The sequence below is a fragment of the Zingiber officinale genome, chromosome 8A (assembly GCF_018446385.1).
Source record: "Zingiber officinale cultivar Zhangliang chromosome 8A, Zo_v1.1, whole genome shotgun sequence".
In the NCBI taxonomy this organism is placed as follows: domain Eukaryota; kingdom Viridiplantae; phylum Streptophyta; class Magnoliopsida; order Zingiberales; family Zingiberaceae; genus Zingiber; species Zingiber officinale.
Window position 1 is genome coordinate 125,424,484 of NC_056000.1, and position 19,429 is coordinate 125,443,912.

General features: G+C 34.5%; 1 protein-coding gene across 2 annotated transcripts; it reads left to right on the forward strand.

The window, feature by feature from the left end:
* The first annotated feature begins 220 nt into the window (after positions 1-220).
* LOC122010139 (serine/threonine protein phosphatase 2A regulatory subunit B''beta-like) lies at positions 221-19,169 on the forward strand. Of its 2 annotated transcripts, XR_006119793.1 has the most exons (15): positions 221-445; positions 524-858; positions 3,581-3,829; positions 3,920-4,025; positions 4,114-4,213; positions 5,051-5,156; positions 5,278-5,368; positions 11,359-11,500; positions 15,112-15,259; positions 15,352-15,461; positions 17,361-17,517; positions 17,592-17,717; positions 17,816-17,968; positions 18,606-18,676; positions 18,805-19,169. XR_006119793.1 is itself a non-coding variant. In XM_042566568.1 (14 exons), exons 2-13 carry the CDS (start codon positions 709-711, stop codon positions 17,954-17,956), a joined length of 1,626 nt encoding a protein of 541 aa, XP_042422502.1. In that variant the 5' UTR covers positions 221-445; positions 524-708; the 3' UTR covers positions 17,957-17,968; positions 18,606-19,169. The 2 variants fall into 2 exon arrangements, 1 of the variants encoding a protein (XP_042422502.1); XM_042566568.1 differs by having other exon boundaries at positions 18,606-19,169.
* The last annotated feature ends 260 nt before the right edge of the window (positions 19,170-19,429 follow it).

Sequence of the window (19,429 nt, forward strand, 5' to 3'; positions counted from 1 at the left end):
ATAAATATATATATATATATATATATATATATATATATATATATATATATATATATATATTTTAAAAAAGCCTATTTTTTCATCTGTTTCGGCATGGAATGGATCGCCACCTATCATACGATCCCCAGATCCCATTCCAAATCAGACGGGTGAGATCAGCTCCCTCGATCAATCAAACGGTAGTATATATGTACGTGTATTGATATGCGATACCGATCACCACACCACTTCCGTTTTCTCTTTCCTCTCTCTCTCTCTCTCTCGCGCTCAGAGGTCCAACGAGGCAGCACTCCGTCGCGCTCCCCTTCGTCGTCGAGTTCGACGAGCTCCGCGAGCGCGAATCAATCTTTCGATTCCGATCCGTATCGGCCTCCCAGGCGAGTGGCGTTCTAGCTCGATTTCGTTCGCTCAAGCCTCCGAGTCGCGTAGAAAGACGATCTCACGAGTTGAGAGGATCTGTCTTATTCGGTTTCGAATCTGGAATCTTGTTATCAATTCGACCGCTTCTTGTTTGGGATTGCAGGTCTGGGCACTCGGATATGGATGAAGAAAGGAAAGGAGCGAGAGGATCGTGTCGGGACACTTAGGGTTCGTCTTATGTGATTTGCTAATCAAATATTTTGGTATTTTTTGGATTCCTTCGACGGGGAAAACTCGGAGATCTAGGATTTCTTATATTGTTCTTCTCGCGGGGTTTGATTGGTTGGAATGGATATCGATATTGTGAGGGATATGGCGTCGCTTGACCCGGAGCTGCTGCAGCTCCCGGAGGTATCTCAAGTGGCTCTGAAGGAAAAACCTAAGATAGCCGAGGAACTGTTCTGTCAGTGGCTTTCATTAACCGAAACAGGAAAATTGGTTCGTCTTCTCTCTTATCGTTCCTGTGATTGTTGATGTAAAGAGCTCATTTTTCTTTCTGATGTGACTTCTTGTAGAAGTCATGAACTATTTATTCATAATGCTTTTGTTGGTAATAGGTATGACTTGGTATGCCATTAATCAAGTTAACCTAATTGTCTCGTCATTGAAGACTAGTTTTGATTCTTAAATTAATGCACATAATGCCTTGCAATTCTGGAACGAGCATTTATTTCTATCTATTTAAGAAACAAGGTAATGCTATCTAGATTCCGTCAACAAACTCTAGAGTCAAGTGATACTGATATATTGCTAGTTTCTTAATCTGCCGGATCAAATCAATTGGTTGAATTAATATCATAGCACCAAGATGATTTGTCCAACTTTATTGTTTGAATGCCAATATAATATATCCTTTTGAGGGTAAGTATGTAATGTTTCTCTATGCCAATTCAATGAGCCAAACAAAAAATAAAATACAATAGTTTAGTGATCGTAGGTGTTGGTGAATGGTAAGGTTGCTTATTATGGTGCTTTAGAAAATTAAGGTTTATTTTTATGCAACTATACATTTGCATCTTGCTCATTCTAGATACGAGCTTGGTTGAAGTCTTGTGCACTAGGAGTCTAGGATTGCATCCTTTTATAAGGATGCAATGATAAAATTGACTTACCTTATGTCATATTGTCCTGTGATTTCAACCCGGACAAGAGATTGAATTAGTGTGGCTATCGGATCAATGGCTCAACTGGTCAAAGCAGTTGAACAGTTGAATGGGTTGACACAGCAAATGCAATCATGATTCATTCGTATACATATAAAATAATACATATCAATTCAACTGAAAAACATTGCATTGTCTGTGCTGCCACATGAATGACTTATTTCGCTGGTTTTCTAAAACAATGAGTGAATTATACTTGTGTAAGAGTGCCATATTTCTAGTGATACAATTGATGAGTTTCTGGATAGTGGATAATTTAACATAGAACCTTGATTCTGGTTGTAGCAGACAGCTTTTGTGATTATTTCAATTTTCAGTCACTTGAGTTATAACTTGGTTGTTGCAGAATAGGATAGCATAATTAAAAATTAGCTTTAGACAATAAATGATATGGAGAGTTGGGATACATATGCACTTTTTTTTTTGGAATCCCTATGTCATAGTTTCTGGAATTTGTTGTGTTATGCTAAATTTGGCTTGTTCTTGCATGAGAATGTATTAAAACTAACAATTTTATCTGGTCCTTTTCTCTTTGAAGTCACACCTGGCATTACATTTCTTGAATGGACAAAAGGATTTGTTCATCACTTACAGCTTCAGTTGATATGGATCTATCTTATAATCATGGGGCGGATAGGGTTTCCATTTATGAATAGTTAGGAACAATAACACATTAAAAACTGAGTACAATAGAAGAAAAAAATTTCTGTGAACCCTTTTAAGAGATGAAGTGGACAATTATATTTTCTAATCCACCCTAAAGTTCCTTTCAGCTTGATTGTGTTTTTATATCTTAAGTAAAATTGTTTTTGTTGAGGAAATATCTCTTAGATAAGTGGTACTTATGTGATGAATGTTTGGAAAATGTGAAATAGCTAGCTTTTGTACTGGCTACATAGAAACTCTCTTAGTAGGATAAAGAGTTTGTGTATTTGCAGTGAACTAAAATGCATTATATAAATCTGGAACACTTTATTTGGACATGCATCAAGTATTTATAACTTAAATTAATTAGTGGTGATTATGTTCTCATTTTTGTTGTTACCAGAGGCTCCAATGAGTTAACTTGTATCAGTGATATTATTAGATTAAGCATATATCTCAATGTAAAATGGTTACTTTCTGATAATTGCAGATCTTAAAGGCGAACATGAAATTGATAATTATTTTTATTTGCAACCTTCAAAAGATTCTCTAAGTTCAAGTTCTTCCAGGAGTCTAGTATGCATTAGATTTTCATTATGAAAAATTTATTTGATATTTTTGTTTAAGTAATGATTATTATTTTGATAAATAGTTAAAAAACTGCTAGACTCATTAAACACACTAATTATATTTAGCTTGATAAGTAGTTGTAGTGCCCCGAACTTCAAATTGTATGATCTATAGACTAAAACAGAACATTAGCTAAACGGATTTGTGCTGTGCAGTAGACTTTTAGAGCCTAGATGTCCTTGTCAGGTTGATTTCATATTGCATATAATCCTTAATCCTCATGTCGGATATATATATATATAATCTAGAGTAACTATGCCTGACCATTGCCTCGTTGTTTCAATGAGTTTTCCCATGACCGTCATATCTGCACCCAAAGGAGCTGGTGGTGAAATATCATGTTGTCCATTAAATTCCAATTTTAAATGAATTAATATTTATTTTTATTTAAGGTAAAATAAGGACCTACATTTTTTGTAGTATCACGATTAATGTGCTCCATCAATCATATTAAGTTATTATAAAGAATATTCCATTCTTTTATATATTGTAGGACATAAAAGTTATTCCAAATGAGGTAGAATCTTTTTGAACTTTTTCCTAATGAGTTTCAATTGAGCGTTACAATTTGGTATGATTCTTGATTTGGAAATTCACCAAAATTATTCACGATACAAACCACATGGTATCCTTGCCTACAGTCATATGATCTTATTTTAAGTGCCTAACAATTATGGAACTCTTGTTTCACATGAACTTCTCATCTGTGTTGCTGATTCCAGGTAAAGTCATTGATTGAAGATGCAAAAGGGAGTTCTCCACTTAACGTTCCAGGCAGTTCAAGCAGTTCAAATTCTATAGGAAGCAATTCCCCACCTTCCATGTTTCCTGCTGGCAGTGTGCCTCCTCTCTCACCTAGGAGCACATCTGGGTCTCCCCGTTTTTTGAAGCGTAACCCAAGTGTCGGACCTTCACCCTTTGGTTCTCCACTAAAATTAGTCAGTGAACCTGTCAGAGAAGTTATACCTCAGGTACTGTCTTTTGATCTTTTTTTTGCTATGCAGACTAGACCGTCTCCTCTAGATGGTCAAAATTTTTCTAACTGATTTATACCATGACAGTTTTACTTCCAAAATGGTCGCCCACCTCCAAAAGCATTGAAAGAACAATGCTTATCTAGAATTGATCATCTTTTCTTTGGCAATTTGGATGGGCTACAATTACAAGGTTAAAGTGCTTCCAATACTTGGTCATACTTATAGTGGTTTGTTATTTTTCAAGGCAATCATTAAGACAGTATTCTTTTCCTTTTCAGAATTCAAAACAGTGACAAAGGAAATATGTAAGCTACCATCATTTCTCTCCACTTCCCTTTTCAGAAAATTTGATGTTGAATGCACTGGAATGGTGACAAGGTATGCAAAACCAAGAAACTATCTGCATTTGTGCTGTTCTACTATTTAATTGTGACAATTTATTGTGTGTATTATTTATGCATCTATTGTGTGTCTGTATTGAGCTCTTTGCACTTTTCTATGAAGCTGTGGGGTTTATTGGCTTTGCAGTCTGAGCCCTCTTTTTCCTCTTTCCAAGGTTCATTATAAATTTTTAAAATGTCTTAGTGCCGATGGCTGGTAATTAATTTGCTATAGTGCATTCATCTTATAATACATTGTTCATTCTACGGTTCTTCCTCGTGAATGCACCTAACACAGTGTCAGTTTGTATCGGCTTATATGTTCATAACCAGATCTCCCATAAATTAGCAGATAGGTAATGTACTACTGAAGCCTACTTGATGGACTTAGTGGTCCAGATGGTGAATCACAGTTGACCTTACGGATGGCTAACTGTCGTTCTTGCTTGTGCAAATTTGCTGTAAACAGCTGTCAGAAAATTTTCAATGATATTAAATTCTTGGATTAAACTATTTGTCTTCTAGTTCACAATTTGTGTTATTTTAACTTATATGGTGTGTTTTAACTGTAAATCTAGGATTATTATCCATATCTAGCAGGATGCAAATGGGACCTGATATGTAGGAAAAGCAAATAGGATTTACCAGTGATACTTTTTTCTGTGGGGAATAGAAGTAACAGTATTTAGCTCTAGGCACCATAGATATAAGTTTTCTTCAACCCTGGAGGGGGCTATTTAATATGCTTACTTCTTTAGGGCTCTTTTATAATCCTTATTATAATATTGTGCTTCATGATATCCTTTGACTATCTTGGATGGTTTTTAATTTCCAGGGATGCATTTATTGAATACTGGATTAGTAGCAACTTGATGACAAAAGATGTGGCTACTCAGATCTTTACTATTCTGAAGCAAGCAGACCACAATTACCTTACTCAGGTCCTTCTATTGTCTTGTTGGTTTTCATAATACATGTAAACTATTTTATAGAATGGTTGACTAAATAATGTAGTTGTCTGTTTATCCAAAAATTGATTGTAGAATTCTGACTGAATTGTAGGATGATTTTAAACCTGTCCTGCGAGAGCTTTTGGCATCCCATCCAGGTTTGGAGTTCCTACAGGGGACTCCAGAATTTCAGGATAGATATGGTTTGTAATTATCATATCTGCACTATATTCTCATTTTTTTACGCTTTAGGATGTGTTGGTTGACTCATGATCATGGTGCCTGTGTTTACAAACTATATACTTCCATACACAAATTGTGCTTTCCTTGTAGAAGTTTGCATAAGCTTGGTCACCTTGTGATAGTTCCACTGGTGCATTGAAGATTTATTTCTGCTCATCTTTTCATGTTGATATTCTAACTTCAACTAACGAGATCAGAAAGCTAAAGCAGTTGTCTTTACAAGTATCTGTTGTATAGAGTTATCACCTTGTATCAAGATATAGCTTAGTCATAGATCATCTTGATTGTGCTATGCTTGCATTTGTGTCCATCATTTGGCAATAAATATTTCTGAGTGAAATTCAACTGATTTACATTTAAGTGATATTCAAAGTGTATTCCCAGTTCTCAGCAGAAGTTTCTTAGATTTTGGTGTCATGGTTCCTAAATTACCAGTCTATGCCAAGTATTTGTAGGTGGTTGCACTTTTACTATACTGATATGGACTAATGCATGAGCGTTGGTATGGAATGGTACCAGCAGGGAGAAGGTGGAGGGAGGGAGAGGAGAAAAAGGAAGAGTGTGAGGGAGTGAGCGAAGACAAAAATTCAGGTAGAACAAGGAAAAAAAATTATACTATGGATTGTGTACCAGTGACTGTTATGTACCAGTCACATGGCTTGGTAACAAATGAATTTTAAAGTCTCTATGATACTTTAGTTTTTACATAATATGATGTTCACATCCTCATCCTGTTTTACTAGAGTTTTTTCTAATGAACTAGAAGCTAAACATAATCTACCTATAATTACTGAACCAATCTTCTCAACATAAAGGTTCTCGTAAAGCACAAGACGGCCATGCAACATCTATATCAAGATAGATTTACACAGTAGAAATTATCTTGGATGCACTTTTATATGCATTGCCAAACCCAATTGGTTCTAGCATGATTACAATTATACCATGGATTTTGTTATATGCTCACTTATTGAATAACAAAAATCTAATATTACTTGTTTGAGAAATTGCTTAGAGTTCATGATTAGTGTCGAAGCTTGGATGCCCTATGTCTATAGTTCTACATGGATAAGCAGGGTACTCCACGTTGTGCATATATTGAAAGGATACCTCCCTCATAAGTAATTGTATTTAATAGGAGGAAGGAGACATCCTCGTAATATATATCTAATATACGCCATGAAACATGTTGAGAATTGTAAAACTTTTTAGCTTTGGCATGTCTCTCCACGAATCACATCCATCATGTCATTAGAGCTAAATCTAATACTACTGAGCCATGATGGGCATGAGACAACGTATTGAAGTTAGATTGCTCTTCATCCATAGTCTCACATGGACAAGTGTAATAGTCCACGGTACTATAAGAGGGTGTCCCTGTAGGAATCTTATGCATAAAATAACACATAACGCAGTGAAAAAAGGATCTCTCTATCCTTGCGAATACCGTATATTACGTTTTCCTATTCTGTCAGATAGAATGATTACCTTTATTGCGCGCCCAAAGCAATTCCGGCAGCAACTTGTCTTTGGATGCAAATTTCAACACGATCAAGTGTTCGTGTTTCTACAGTATCTACACAGATACTTTCTCCGTCTCATGAACTCACGACTTGGAGAAGAAACAACTTTTGTTGTGCTAGCAACAAAGCAAGGAAGCTTCGGCCAAGAGAAGAGGAGGAAGAAGAAGAAGAAGACTAAAGGTCTCATTACACAAAATGCATTGCAAAAAATCCTTTTATATTTATCCATTGAATACTAAGGGTTTTTGCCCTACAGTCTTCCTCTTTCAATGTATAATTAATCCAAATTAATCATCATTTTGTCTTCTTTAATGAGTGGATTCAATTGAGACTCACTCAATGAGGCTAACTCAGATTAGACTCCATCCTACCCAATGAGTCTAACTCGCATTGAACTCAATCCAATAATTGGATTTAGTTGAGTCTAACTCAACTCAATCCAATAATCTTATGATCTATCACATTTTAGTCAAACTAAAATAAATCCATCTCTAAATCAACATGTTCTTTGTGTCACCCAATAGACTCTTGTAAGATTGGCAATGTATCTAAACCACTTTAGATACATAAGCAATGAGTGACATCTAGCAATGCATCATTGCTACCCAAGTGACGAAAATATCAAGATTCAACCTAACATTTACGTGTCTGTTATCTTATATGATTCAGTCCTTCTATCCTTGATATTTAGATTGATCGAGGCATAGACCGTGTCATCCTTTTATCAATCTTTGTGTTTCTTGATCCCTAAGTAGACACACTCAATCAAATAAGCTCAATATCTCATATTGACTAATTTGAGCATGGTCATGCATTCTTGTGTCCTACTTAATGAAGGGGCTCACAGAAATCACTTCCGTCATATGGAAGAGATAGATCCCATTTATATCATTCACATCCCTTGACATAATTTATTGCATACCCAGTGATCGACTTTATAGTCCACCTTGTTACAGGTGACGTTTGTCGATACCAGAGTACACAACTCCTTATGTAGAGAACTGTAGTGACTTCAGGTCGAAGGACTATTCATACAAATAGTCACGAATGTTTATGACACTCATATAATGATGTATGAAATATTCTCATGATGGATCAATTCAGTACATATTTTCTAATATATATTCATGTGTTAATTTGATATTTTATATCTATGACTTGTGAGATTAAGTCATCAATTAACTTACATGCTAGTCTCAATGCATTAATATTACCCTTGTATATTAATGCTTAATTAGGAATAGTTAAGAGTAATGCCTATATATATCTACAGTCTCTCACTATTAATGCAACCAATTGATATGCTGTAAACTAGAACCTACTACTTGAGGGCATTATTATGTTTATTCATCTGGCACATATTTGAAGGAAATATAATAACTATAAACTTTTGCCTTTTACTAATGAAATATAATACAGTATGGAATAGGCTCCACACCAATTTAACAATTAGTTACAATAAAAAATATTTTGATTTATTGAAGACACAAGGCATGGACCTGTACATTATACATTGGACAGTGATGTCAAATTTAATTTAAAAACATTTTAAAAAAAATCAAATTGTAAAATTAAAATATTTGAATCAGACAATATGACTTGAGAAGTAGCTAATAGGAAAACACGTTTATAGTGAAAAATCAGTAGAGAACTCAAAGTGTGTGTTCGTTGTTTTATTTTGGTTCTTAGAAAAGGACTTGCAATCTAATCATCAAATTGAAACAAGTTTAAACAAAACTCTCACAAAAATGAACGATGAATTTGTAAATTTCTTAAAATAAAAAACTCTAAACGAAGAATAAAGGTATGCTCTTAGGCAAAAATAAAAAAGGCATGTCTTATTTTCATTATCATCAAAAGGGCATCCCATTTTGAAAAAAAATATCAAAATGACACCCCATTATATTTTTCATCCCAGAAATGCCTTTATTCCAATGTCGCTGTAGCAACTTTGGTATCTACTCCAAGCAATTTTGAATTGCTGCTCTATGTTATATTATTTCTGATCGAAATTGGTCCATGTTGTAGCAGATTTGATCAAAATTGTTAGAATCAAAATTATTTCAATAATATTTGACCGATTTTGACCAAGTTGGGCGAGTTTTGACCAAATTAGAGCAATTTTAATTACTATTTGACTATAATTACTAAGTAATCTTGAGCATTTGGTGCACTTTTGGCTAAAGCTACACTGGAATAAAGAGATTTTTGGGATGAAAAATATGATGGGGCACCCTTTTGATATTTTTTCAAAATGAAGCACCCTTTTAATAATAATGAAATAAAGGACGTCCTTTTGATTTATGACCTATACTCTTTATAAGAAGTTTAAATGATACCTCTCATATTGGTGAAACTGAATGGTATATGACATTCTTGATTAAAATTTATTTCTATTGAATTTTAATAGATTATTTTTTATTAGAGAATTTTAAATATTATCAATATTGTTGGTGACAGAAGTTCTTTAGCTTAAAACACACATTCACCACGCCCTCTTCATTAATTTGGAAGCTTCAAAATGAATTTTGTTCTCCTTATATTGATTTGGAATTAAATTAGGGATGGAAATGAAAGAACAAACTCTTAAAGTTAACTCTGAAAGCAACGCTGTTAAATTATGTTAGGGTGACTATTTGCCTACATCTGTAACTTCTTTCTTGTTTGGGGAGCTCAATAGTGCCTTGCAATACAAGTCCTCTTCTAAAAGTCTGTTAGAATGGTTTAGAAAACTCATTTGGCCATATCAATTTGATGCAATTCTTAATGGGACTCCAGAAAAACATTCCATGTAATTTTATCTATTTGTATCGATTAGAATGAAGAATCAGGGACATCACAGAATAATACACACCCTAATAGCAAACAGCTAACAAACTATTAGCAGTATGCTAAGGGAGCAATTTACGTGCAAATATATATATATATATATATATATATACAGTGAAATTATGCTGCGGACGGCGTTCTGTGGACTGCCGTCCGTGACTGTTCATTTCAGTTTTTTTTTTTTTTTAAATTTTTGTTTATTTTTTTTTGGCTTGCGGGTATGCCATTTAAGGTTCAGGGGGTTGGGTTATAGTATTAAGTATAAAAACAAAATTTCAAATAGAAAAAAAAATTTAGGTGCTCAAGGGGGTGCGGTGTAAGGTCCGTAGGGTATCATCTCTCTCTCTCTCAAAAGGAAAAAAAAATCATAAAAACCCTTATAATCTGAAAAGGGATTAGGGAAAATAGTCATTAAGATTTCTATTTTTTGGTTTGACCATATTGGTTCAGGTGAATGACAATTTCAACTTGTTGGATGTCTGCATATGCTGCCCCCTAGGTCTGCTCGTCATGCATATTGAAGCTAACAATATGGAGATCACTAATGCTATATGCATACAATCCGCAAGCTGATCCTTAGGTATCTGCCTTTTGAAACCATGGTTACTTGATCTAGTCTCAGTTGTCAATTGTAACAATTTTATGCAGGAATTTCAACAATAATAACATTTTTATCTTAAAAAACAACATTTATTAAATACAGGATAAATTGTTGAGGTTGCAGTTTCACATTCCTACAGGTTTGCATGAATTTTTTGAATTCTAACTGTAGCGAAGTGCCAAGGTCATATTAGTATGCATTGAATTCAAACATGCACTAGAGTATGAGTTTTTTCCCTGATTTTTTCAATATTACTTAGTGGCTTAGTAGGCTGACCAGTATGTAAGATCACATGTGAGACTTCCACCTAGGTAGTTGGTACCTCGTCAATTCATTTAGCAAATACTTAACCTTGGAGGAAAATTGTTAACGTCTAAATTTGTGAAGAAATTATGATATTCAAATTTGAAGATAAAATTGTTGCTCATTAGAATCCATGATTTTCTAATTTACCCTTAAGTTTTTTAAACCATTGGAGAATCAAGAAGATGCTTATTCTTAATGCCCATATACATAAAAACCTTGAAATTTTTTGAATTTTGAAGGATATTTTGTATTTTATCATTTATATTAAGGGATTGGTTTGAAGGTCAAAACTCATCCTATTTAATTTCTGAATTCATGATTTTCTAATTTACCCTTAATTTATTTAAACCATTGGAGAATGAAGAAGATGCTTATTCTTAATGCCCATATACATAAAGACATTGAAATTTTTTGAATTTTGAAGGATATTTTGTATTTTGTCATTTATATTAAGGGATTGGTTTGAAGGTCAAAACTCATCCTATTTAATTTCTGATGACTGTCATGTAATGGTTGATTGTAGGTTGTTGCTCGTAGTTTTAAATTTATGCTTGTCTCTGTTGTATCTTCAATATCAAGAACTTAACGGGTGTTTTTAGCAACATATTTGATTATAACTTTTAGAAAGCCATGCTATTCTTTAAAATTTGACTTTTTCCCCCCTATTTTTGATCTTGAATCTTTTTTCCAGCTGAAACTGTCATATACAGAATTTTCTACTATATGAATAGATCTGGCGATGGCCAACTTACCCTAAGAGAATTGAAACGGGGAAATTTAATTGCTGCAATGCAGCATGCTGATGAAGAGGAAGATATTAATAAAGTTTTGAGGTGACTTCTTGTATATTTTTTTACTTGAAATGTTGCTATTGTTTAATTTCTGTTCTGCCCTAATCATTATGCTATCTTTTACTAGTGGGTGATTTGTTATGTTTATTCTTCTTAGGGCTTGTCACTTAGTTTAAGATATGATTTTTGTTGTTTCTGGAGTGAGAGAATAAAAGGTTTGTTAAGTTGGAAGGAAAGACAATAATCTATGGCCTTTCATCTGTGTGTGCCTGTGTATCAGTGTATCTGTCTTTTTTGTTGCATGTGAGGCTTAACACTTTTCTCTCTGCTAAACCAGCATTATTTCAAGGACAATCCTTGTTCTGATAATCTATCGCCTTCATCTAAAAGGATGTGTGTCTGTGTGTACCTAAATCTAACTTTTGATCCGAGACTAAATTGACAATACTGATGACTCTATACCTAATACGTCTAACAAGATTGACTATTAGCGCTTGTGTGTGTGAACACCAATAACTTTATTAACCTGTTACCTCTAATGTGGTGTTTATTTGATTATGATTATGATTATGCAGAGCATCTCTGCCTTCTTGGTGGATGTGAGGCCTAAAACTTTTCTCACTTTATGCTAAACCAGCATGCCTTCAAGGAAGTCCTTGTTCAGATATAGTATTGTTAAAGCTGTCGGGTTAGGATGTATGCATTTTTATTTGGTTTTATATTTTGTAGCTAGAAATATATTTAGTGAAATATTTAAAAATTTAAATGGTTTTATATGTTTTGAGTTAAATTGAGTTTATATGTTAACATTTTTTATTTGTTTATACTACATTTGTAGTTGTTATATTTTGTTGGGTGATTACTTATCTGTAACAACAGATATTAGGGAATAGACAAACTTTGACTCCCTTACATCTTTGTTTTCAAATTTCAACAAATTGACACATTTGACACTTTAGCTTCAACATCTCTGGATAAGTAAAAAGTGTATAACATGTATCAAAATGAGGCTTTAGGAACTATTCACGTCTGATGAAGTATTTCATTTGAATAGACACATAAAGACTTGTATACATGGATTTGCACACCCTTGTATATCCTCTCAACATCTAAATGTCCCTCACCAAAGAAACTATAATTATGGTCCCTCTATACATAATGGATCATAGATGACATGGCAAGATGGCATACCTTTGTCAAAGTCCTACACCCACGGTAATACTGCCCAAAGACTCGCATCGCCTGCGCCGTAGGTGGACATCTCCTGATGCATGTGAAGTCAATTTCTGATCCTCTGCCATATTTTTGTGATAGGGAGGCACCTGAAGAATAGGTGCTTCTGTGTTTCCATCACCTGATCACAAAAAGTGCATTACCTGTCTTCTTGATAATCTTGTCAATTTCTAGTGGGGAGTCGACTCTATGCCAGCATCCAGAAAGTGACTGCATGATTGAGCTGTAAGTAAGCTCTCCGCACTGTCTTAGCCCACACCTTCTTAGGACTAGGCTGCTTCGTAAGCCCGGACCACCCTATCATCCTGTACAAACTAATTTGCTAGTCACCGACGAGCAACCTCCGGTGACCCCCACTGATATGAGATCTCGTATCCGAAAAGTCTCTTGATAAGAGGGGGATCCGAATTAGCTGTTTGCCATGCCGAAAAGTAGGTATGATGTACCTACTTGATCTAGAGTGCATTCTCCTTCTTTTGTATGCGTCATAATACCTTTGCTAAGAGAGTTAGATTCCAGGTTCTCAAGTCCCAAAACCCCAATTCACTTTCATCCTTCAGTTGCATATATCTGCCCATAATATAGGAGGATGCTTGGACGCCCACATGAAAAACCTGCATATACTATAAATGCGATCAATGATGTCTGAGGTAAAGGCAAAATGGATAACCAGAAGCATTCAACGCCTTGAAGTACTAATGTGGTAAGTTGCACCTTGCCAACGTAAGACAACATCTTCCGTGGCCAGGGCGTTGATCCGATGGATCAAGGAGTCTAGCAGGGGGTGTAATATGACATCCGAAGATGTGCTGCAGCTAGCGGAATCCCCATATATCGAAAAGGCATTGTTCCCTACAGAAAGCTAGTGATGGAGAGAAGCCTTTGGCACATCGTGTCATCAACTGCCGCTAGATAGATGCTTGACTTCAGCCGATTAACATGAAGTCCAACAGTCTCCCCAAAGTCCTTCAAGCATGTGGTCAGGTCCCAACGGATGCAATATCTCCTCAGCTAAAAAGTAGCAAGTCTAATATGAGGTGGGCACACTGTGGATGATAGTCAAAACCCATCTGGGATGTGCACTGCTGCATGCCAAAGATCTCAATACATATACCAAATAGATAGGGCGATAGTGGGCTGTCTTGTCGTGGCTCCCTATCTCCTTGAAAATGTCCAAAAGATCCACTGTTGATAGCCATTCAACATCTTTCTCTAGTCATCATGCCATATCACCATATCTATCATTTAGTCATCCTGCTTCTATATCATATTAAGTCTCATCAGATATCACACGTACCACAATAAATCTTAAAACAGATGGAATGCTCCTAAGCTGCATTTCTATAGTCTTAATTACAGTGAAAAAAACTAAAGAAAAAATGTCTGTTCAATTGGGTCATAGAATTTGACCCATGCATGAGGTTACTGCTAGTGTCAGTGTGCTTGTGCAAAGTTGGATAGGATTATCTAGATTGCCTGATTATTGCATGCCAATTCTCTCTCTTTTTGGTACTGAATATTTTTCATGTTGGATCGTGAAACAATCTTGGGGTGAGATGTGGAACTAACACATGATTTAGAAAGGGTCAGATAGAATGTCTGTGCTGTTGTTTTTTGTTTCTTATAATGTCAACTAAGAACTTGTTTGTGGTACAGGGGCATCAACACATTATTGAGTAATCTTACTAAGAATTATTATTTAATGATTTTCTATATTAAGGATTAGGTGGATTAAGGAACATAAAAGTAAATAGCAATAAGAAACCATGATAATCTAGACAAATTTCTCTTATTTTGTTTATTGGGATTCATCTGGAGTTTGCTTCCTTATTATGAAAATTTTGGGACTTCTAGATGAAACAATTCATGCTGCAGCATAAATAGTTGAGTCTGATCTTTTGGAGTTGGTCAAATGAATCCAAAAGTCTTTCCCAAAACCTTGGTCTGGCCTGTCTTCTCAACCTTTTTTGTACTTGCCAACTATGATGACTTTAATTCTATGTTTACTTTTGGAGGGATGGAAAGTAGAGTAGGATCGTGAATGGATGAATATGAATGTGGAAAGTAGGGGGAGAAGAATGATTTCTTGATCTTGTTTCTTTTGAAGGAAGGAAAGAGATTGAGAAAATTACTTAAACAATTCATAATCTGTTGAAAATTTTCTGATCGACTTGGGGCCATCCTTCATATTCTATTTCCTCTTCTGCTTGAATTGGTAATGAAAAAAGTAGTAAAAAAATTTGTACAACCTTTCTCTCTCTTACCTTCTTTTCCCCATGGAAGTCCTAAATAAACTCATGATTTGCTATAGCAAGAACTTATCTTTTCCTTCTTTCTTTTCTACTTTACACTTAATAATAAGAATTAATTTTACAATGAACAGAAACAGTGACTCCTATTTCCTATTCCTATTCCTGCAGGTACTTTTCGTATGAGCACTTTTATGTGATCTACTGCAAGTTTTGGGAGCTTGACACAGATCATGATTTCTTGATTGACAAAGAAAACCTTATCAGATATGGAAACCGTGCACTGACTTACAGAATTGTTGAACGGATCTTCTCACAGGTTTGCATTTTTGTTTATTCTTATTAAGATATACAAGATATCACAAACTTGTATTCATTTTTCTTTTTAATACTTTGTGTTTCCTCATCTAGGTTCCCAGGAAATTCAAAAGCAAAGTTGATGGTAAAATGTGCTATGAAGATTTTGTGTATTTTATACTAGCAGAGGAAGACAAGTCATCTGAGCCTAGCCTCGAGTACTGGTATGTTGGTGTAGTTCCTCTTGTAATATGCTGGGTATGTTGTTAAAAAATGCACATAAAGTAATATGCTCATATACTCGGATCTTGGCACCTAGTAGAGAAATTCTCTAAGATGGAGCAAGGATATTAATAGATGTCCAACCTGTTACACAATAGAAAAATAAGTTCTGTGAGTCATATAAAAAAGAAATTGTAGATCATGCATGCTTGAGAAGATTTAGAACTGATGCAATTTTAAGAGCTATTGATGCAGAAATTGATGACATGGATTTGTGTTTCTTAAGAGTGCTCTAAAACTACAACTTTCTCCCTGACTTTTTCTTTACAGTACGTCCTCTTTCAACATACTGGGTGTATACTTAAAATAATGCAAAAAAATAGAATATATACACTCACATACAAAGATGTTAGCACCTAGTTGAGAAAATTTTCCAAGATGGAGCATAGATACCAATAGATGTTCACTTGTTATTCAAAATAGAAAAAAAAGTGCAGTGGGTGATAAAAAATGGATAAGAAATTAGATATTGATCATGCAGGCTGGTCAACTGGTGTATTTTTGGAGAGCTGTGATGCTGAAATCAACAACTTAATTTGTGTTTCATAAGGGTACTCTAAAGAATATAATCTTCTTCCTTAGCTGCTCTTTTACCAGAATATATTGAAGGGATTAAAATTTTACAAATATGAAGAGAAAAAAAGGAATTGCAAATGTGAGATGAATTAGAGTTCCAGTATCACTTTGCTATGAAATGAGAAGATATTAAGAGGGAGAATCAGCAGAGTCCAATATTTCTTCTAGAGAAAAGAAGGCAAATATATTTTTAAAAAGGAATTAAATCCTGGCATCTGCAGAAAAAGGATACTAGAAGAGATAAACTACTTGATCTGTATTTTCATAGTTGCAATCAATGTTGAGAATTGATGAAACTGTTGCAGATAAAAAAAAGAGAGTTACAATTCCAACTGTTGTGATCATAAATACCTCTATCACTGTAATAGGCTGGATGCTATAGAACCGCTTACTAGCTCTTTGTCCCCTTAAACCACACACTTATTGGTCCAAAATAATGCCTCTAGAATGCAGATTATGCTATACTGCAAGTGCACATTATGGAATTATCATTTTTTTTTTTTGATAGAATAGTACAAACAAACAAAGAGGACAAGAAATTAACATAGTTCAGTGTAACTCTACCTTCATGAAGTGAATCTGAGTTTATATAATATATGAGAGATATGAACATCACTAGCAATATAACCTTACAAATAGTTCAAAAGTTTAATGGAGGGATGCATATAGACTAACATAGCTTTCTGGTGAATAAAAATTGGTAATTTTTTTCCATGCTTAAAACCCATGGTTAGCATTAATGATGTCTAATTATTTGTCATCAAGAGAATATATACATGGATTAACTTGTATTTGGAAGCAAAGGAAATCTTTGGGTCTTTAGCTGACTTTGTGCCGCCTCTGTTGTTTCTTCATGTACGACGAAGTAAAGAATTTTTAATATAGCATAATTGGCATTTTAGCACTTAGTACCCTTTCATCTGTGATTAAATCAAGGAAATAGATTTTTTTTGTAGCTTGAGGTTTCTCTTCAATTTCCACATCACTACAATATTTAGTAAGAACTTTTGTTTTATATCAAGAGAATATTTACGTGGACTAACTTGCATTTGGAATTAAAGGAAATCTTTGGGTTTCTGACTTTACTCCGCCTCCACTGTTTCTTCATGTGTGATGAAATAGAAGAATATTCAATATAGCATATTCGGTATTTTAGCATTAGTTCTCTTTCATTTGTGATTTAATCATGGGAATAGTAAATTACTTTGCAGCTTGAGGTTTCGTTTCTATAACATTATAATATTTAGTGAGAATTTGTTTTGCAGGTTCAAGTGTATAGACTTTGATGGTAATGGAATCATTACCTCAAATGAGATGCAATTCTTCTATGAGGAACAGTTGCACCGTATGGAATGTATGGCACAAGAACCTGTACTCTTTGAGGACATTCTATGTCAGATGATTGATATGATTGGACCTGAGGTAATCTGCTTTCCTTATGTTTTGTATTAGGATGACTTCTGAACCATTCAAAATCTATAATTTCTTCTTTACAGAATGAGAGCTATTTTACACTTCAAGACTTGAAAGGCAGCAAACTTTCAGGAAATGTTTTTAATATCCTTTTCAATCTGAATAAGTTTATGGCATTTGAAACTCGTGATCCATTTCTAATTCGGCAGGTTAGTGCATTACCGTGCATTTGCAATAGTTTCAAGTTCTTTTAGAATTCTTCTGTGTTGATATGCTGAATTCAACACGTTCTTTTTGTATTATTCAGGAACGTGAAAATCCATCCTTGACAGAGTGGGATAGGTTTGCACATAGAGAATATATTAGGTTGTCCATGGAAGAAGATTGTGAAGATGTTTCAAATGGAAGTGGGGACATTTGGGATGAATCACTTGAGGCTCCTTTTTAATGAGTTCCTATGGTAAGAAATTTTTCTTCTCATCCTCCTATTTGATTGCTTCTATATCATCTTTAAACACACTAGCTGTAAGCTAACTACTAGCTCTTTTCTAAATTTATTGCATAAATGATACTACTTGTCTATTCCAAAACTAAGAAACAATTTGTAGTTCCTCGTGAACTTGATGCAATAAATGAAATTTTATCAGCTACATGCTCATTAGTCCAATCACCTTCTGTGTAAATTTACTGTGTCATTAATCTAAAATCTACGATTGATTTATCTTAGTTATTAGTCATGATGAATCCTTTGTTTTGTCTTAAGATAATTAGAGTTTTGCAACAATGTTGAAGTAACATTCTTTCTAAGGCTCTAGCAAATTCTGATCGTTCTATCTGAGATTCAACTGAGTGAAGCTGCATTCTTCATTTTTATGAATTGGTTGTACACCTGACCACAAATTTGGCTCATTAATGATTTAAGGACTGTGTTGCTTAAACGGAGTTTGGTTCGTTCAGGAACTAATGCTATACCTGTTATATTAGTGTTCTGGATGGTAAATTTGTATTGTAGACCTAAAACCCAGCTAAATACAGAATTGTTTATTTCATCACTTATTTTGTTTGCCTTGACATTCTTATCTGATGATGCCTAACAGAAGGATTTGGTTTTCTGGATGCTTCCCAGAAACTGCTCCAGTAGCAGCTACATAACTTGCATAAGATAAAGGTTTGCATCACATATTCCTCTGGTGAAATAGCTAGCAGGCACGCTTGATATAGTTGATTGGTCTATAATTTAGTCCAAAGGTATTTTTTCCTACTCTATGTTTTCATGATTTGCATGTGCTCCGGAAGCACTTGAAAGTTGGATCGTTCTTCTGAAGTGCTGTGGGTCAACCCCACCTATAGCAAGGTAGGCAAGACTAATTATGTTAGTCTTCAGTCTTCACCTACAACGTGACATTTTCCAAGGCCAAATATCAAGTGGATTTATGCTCTGTCCATCGTAGTTGGAACCAGTGACGGTTGATTTGTAGTTTTTTTTTCCCTTCCTTTTTTCGCAATGGGTTTCTTTTTGGAGTATAGGGACGCTGCTATATTTCTCTCCTTTCAATCATTTCCATCTGGTGGTATAACTTATCTTGGTGATTCCCTGTAATATGTTCATTAACCTTGAATTTATAATCATGAGAAATCTAACATTATTGAATTGATTTTAATCATTCGTGCAACTGTGTAGTTTTTTTTTGAAAAGTTTCTATCATGCATATATCTGCATTTTTTAAAAATCATTTTTCAAGTGATGAACTTGATATGTATTTATCTCATAATTTATACCAATGTTTTTTTATTCTTGACCGGGGGGTGTGTATTTTAACATTCGGGGGTAATATCGTTATATTGATTCGTAGCTCTCAATCTTTGGTAGGAAAGTTTTTGAATTTATTATGATTATTTGGGTTATAATAGGTTTAATTTA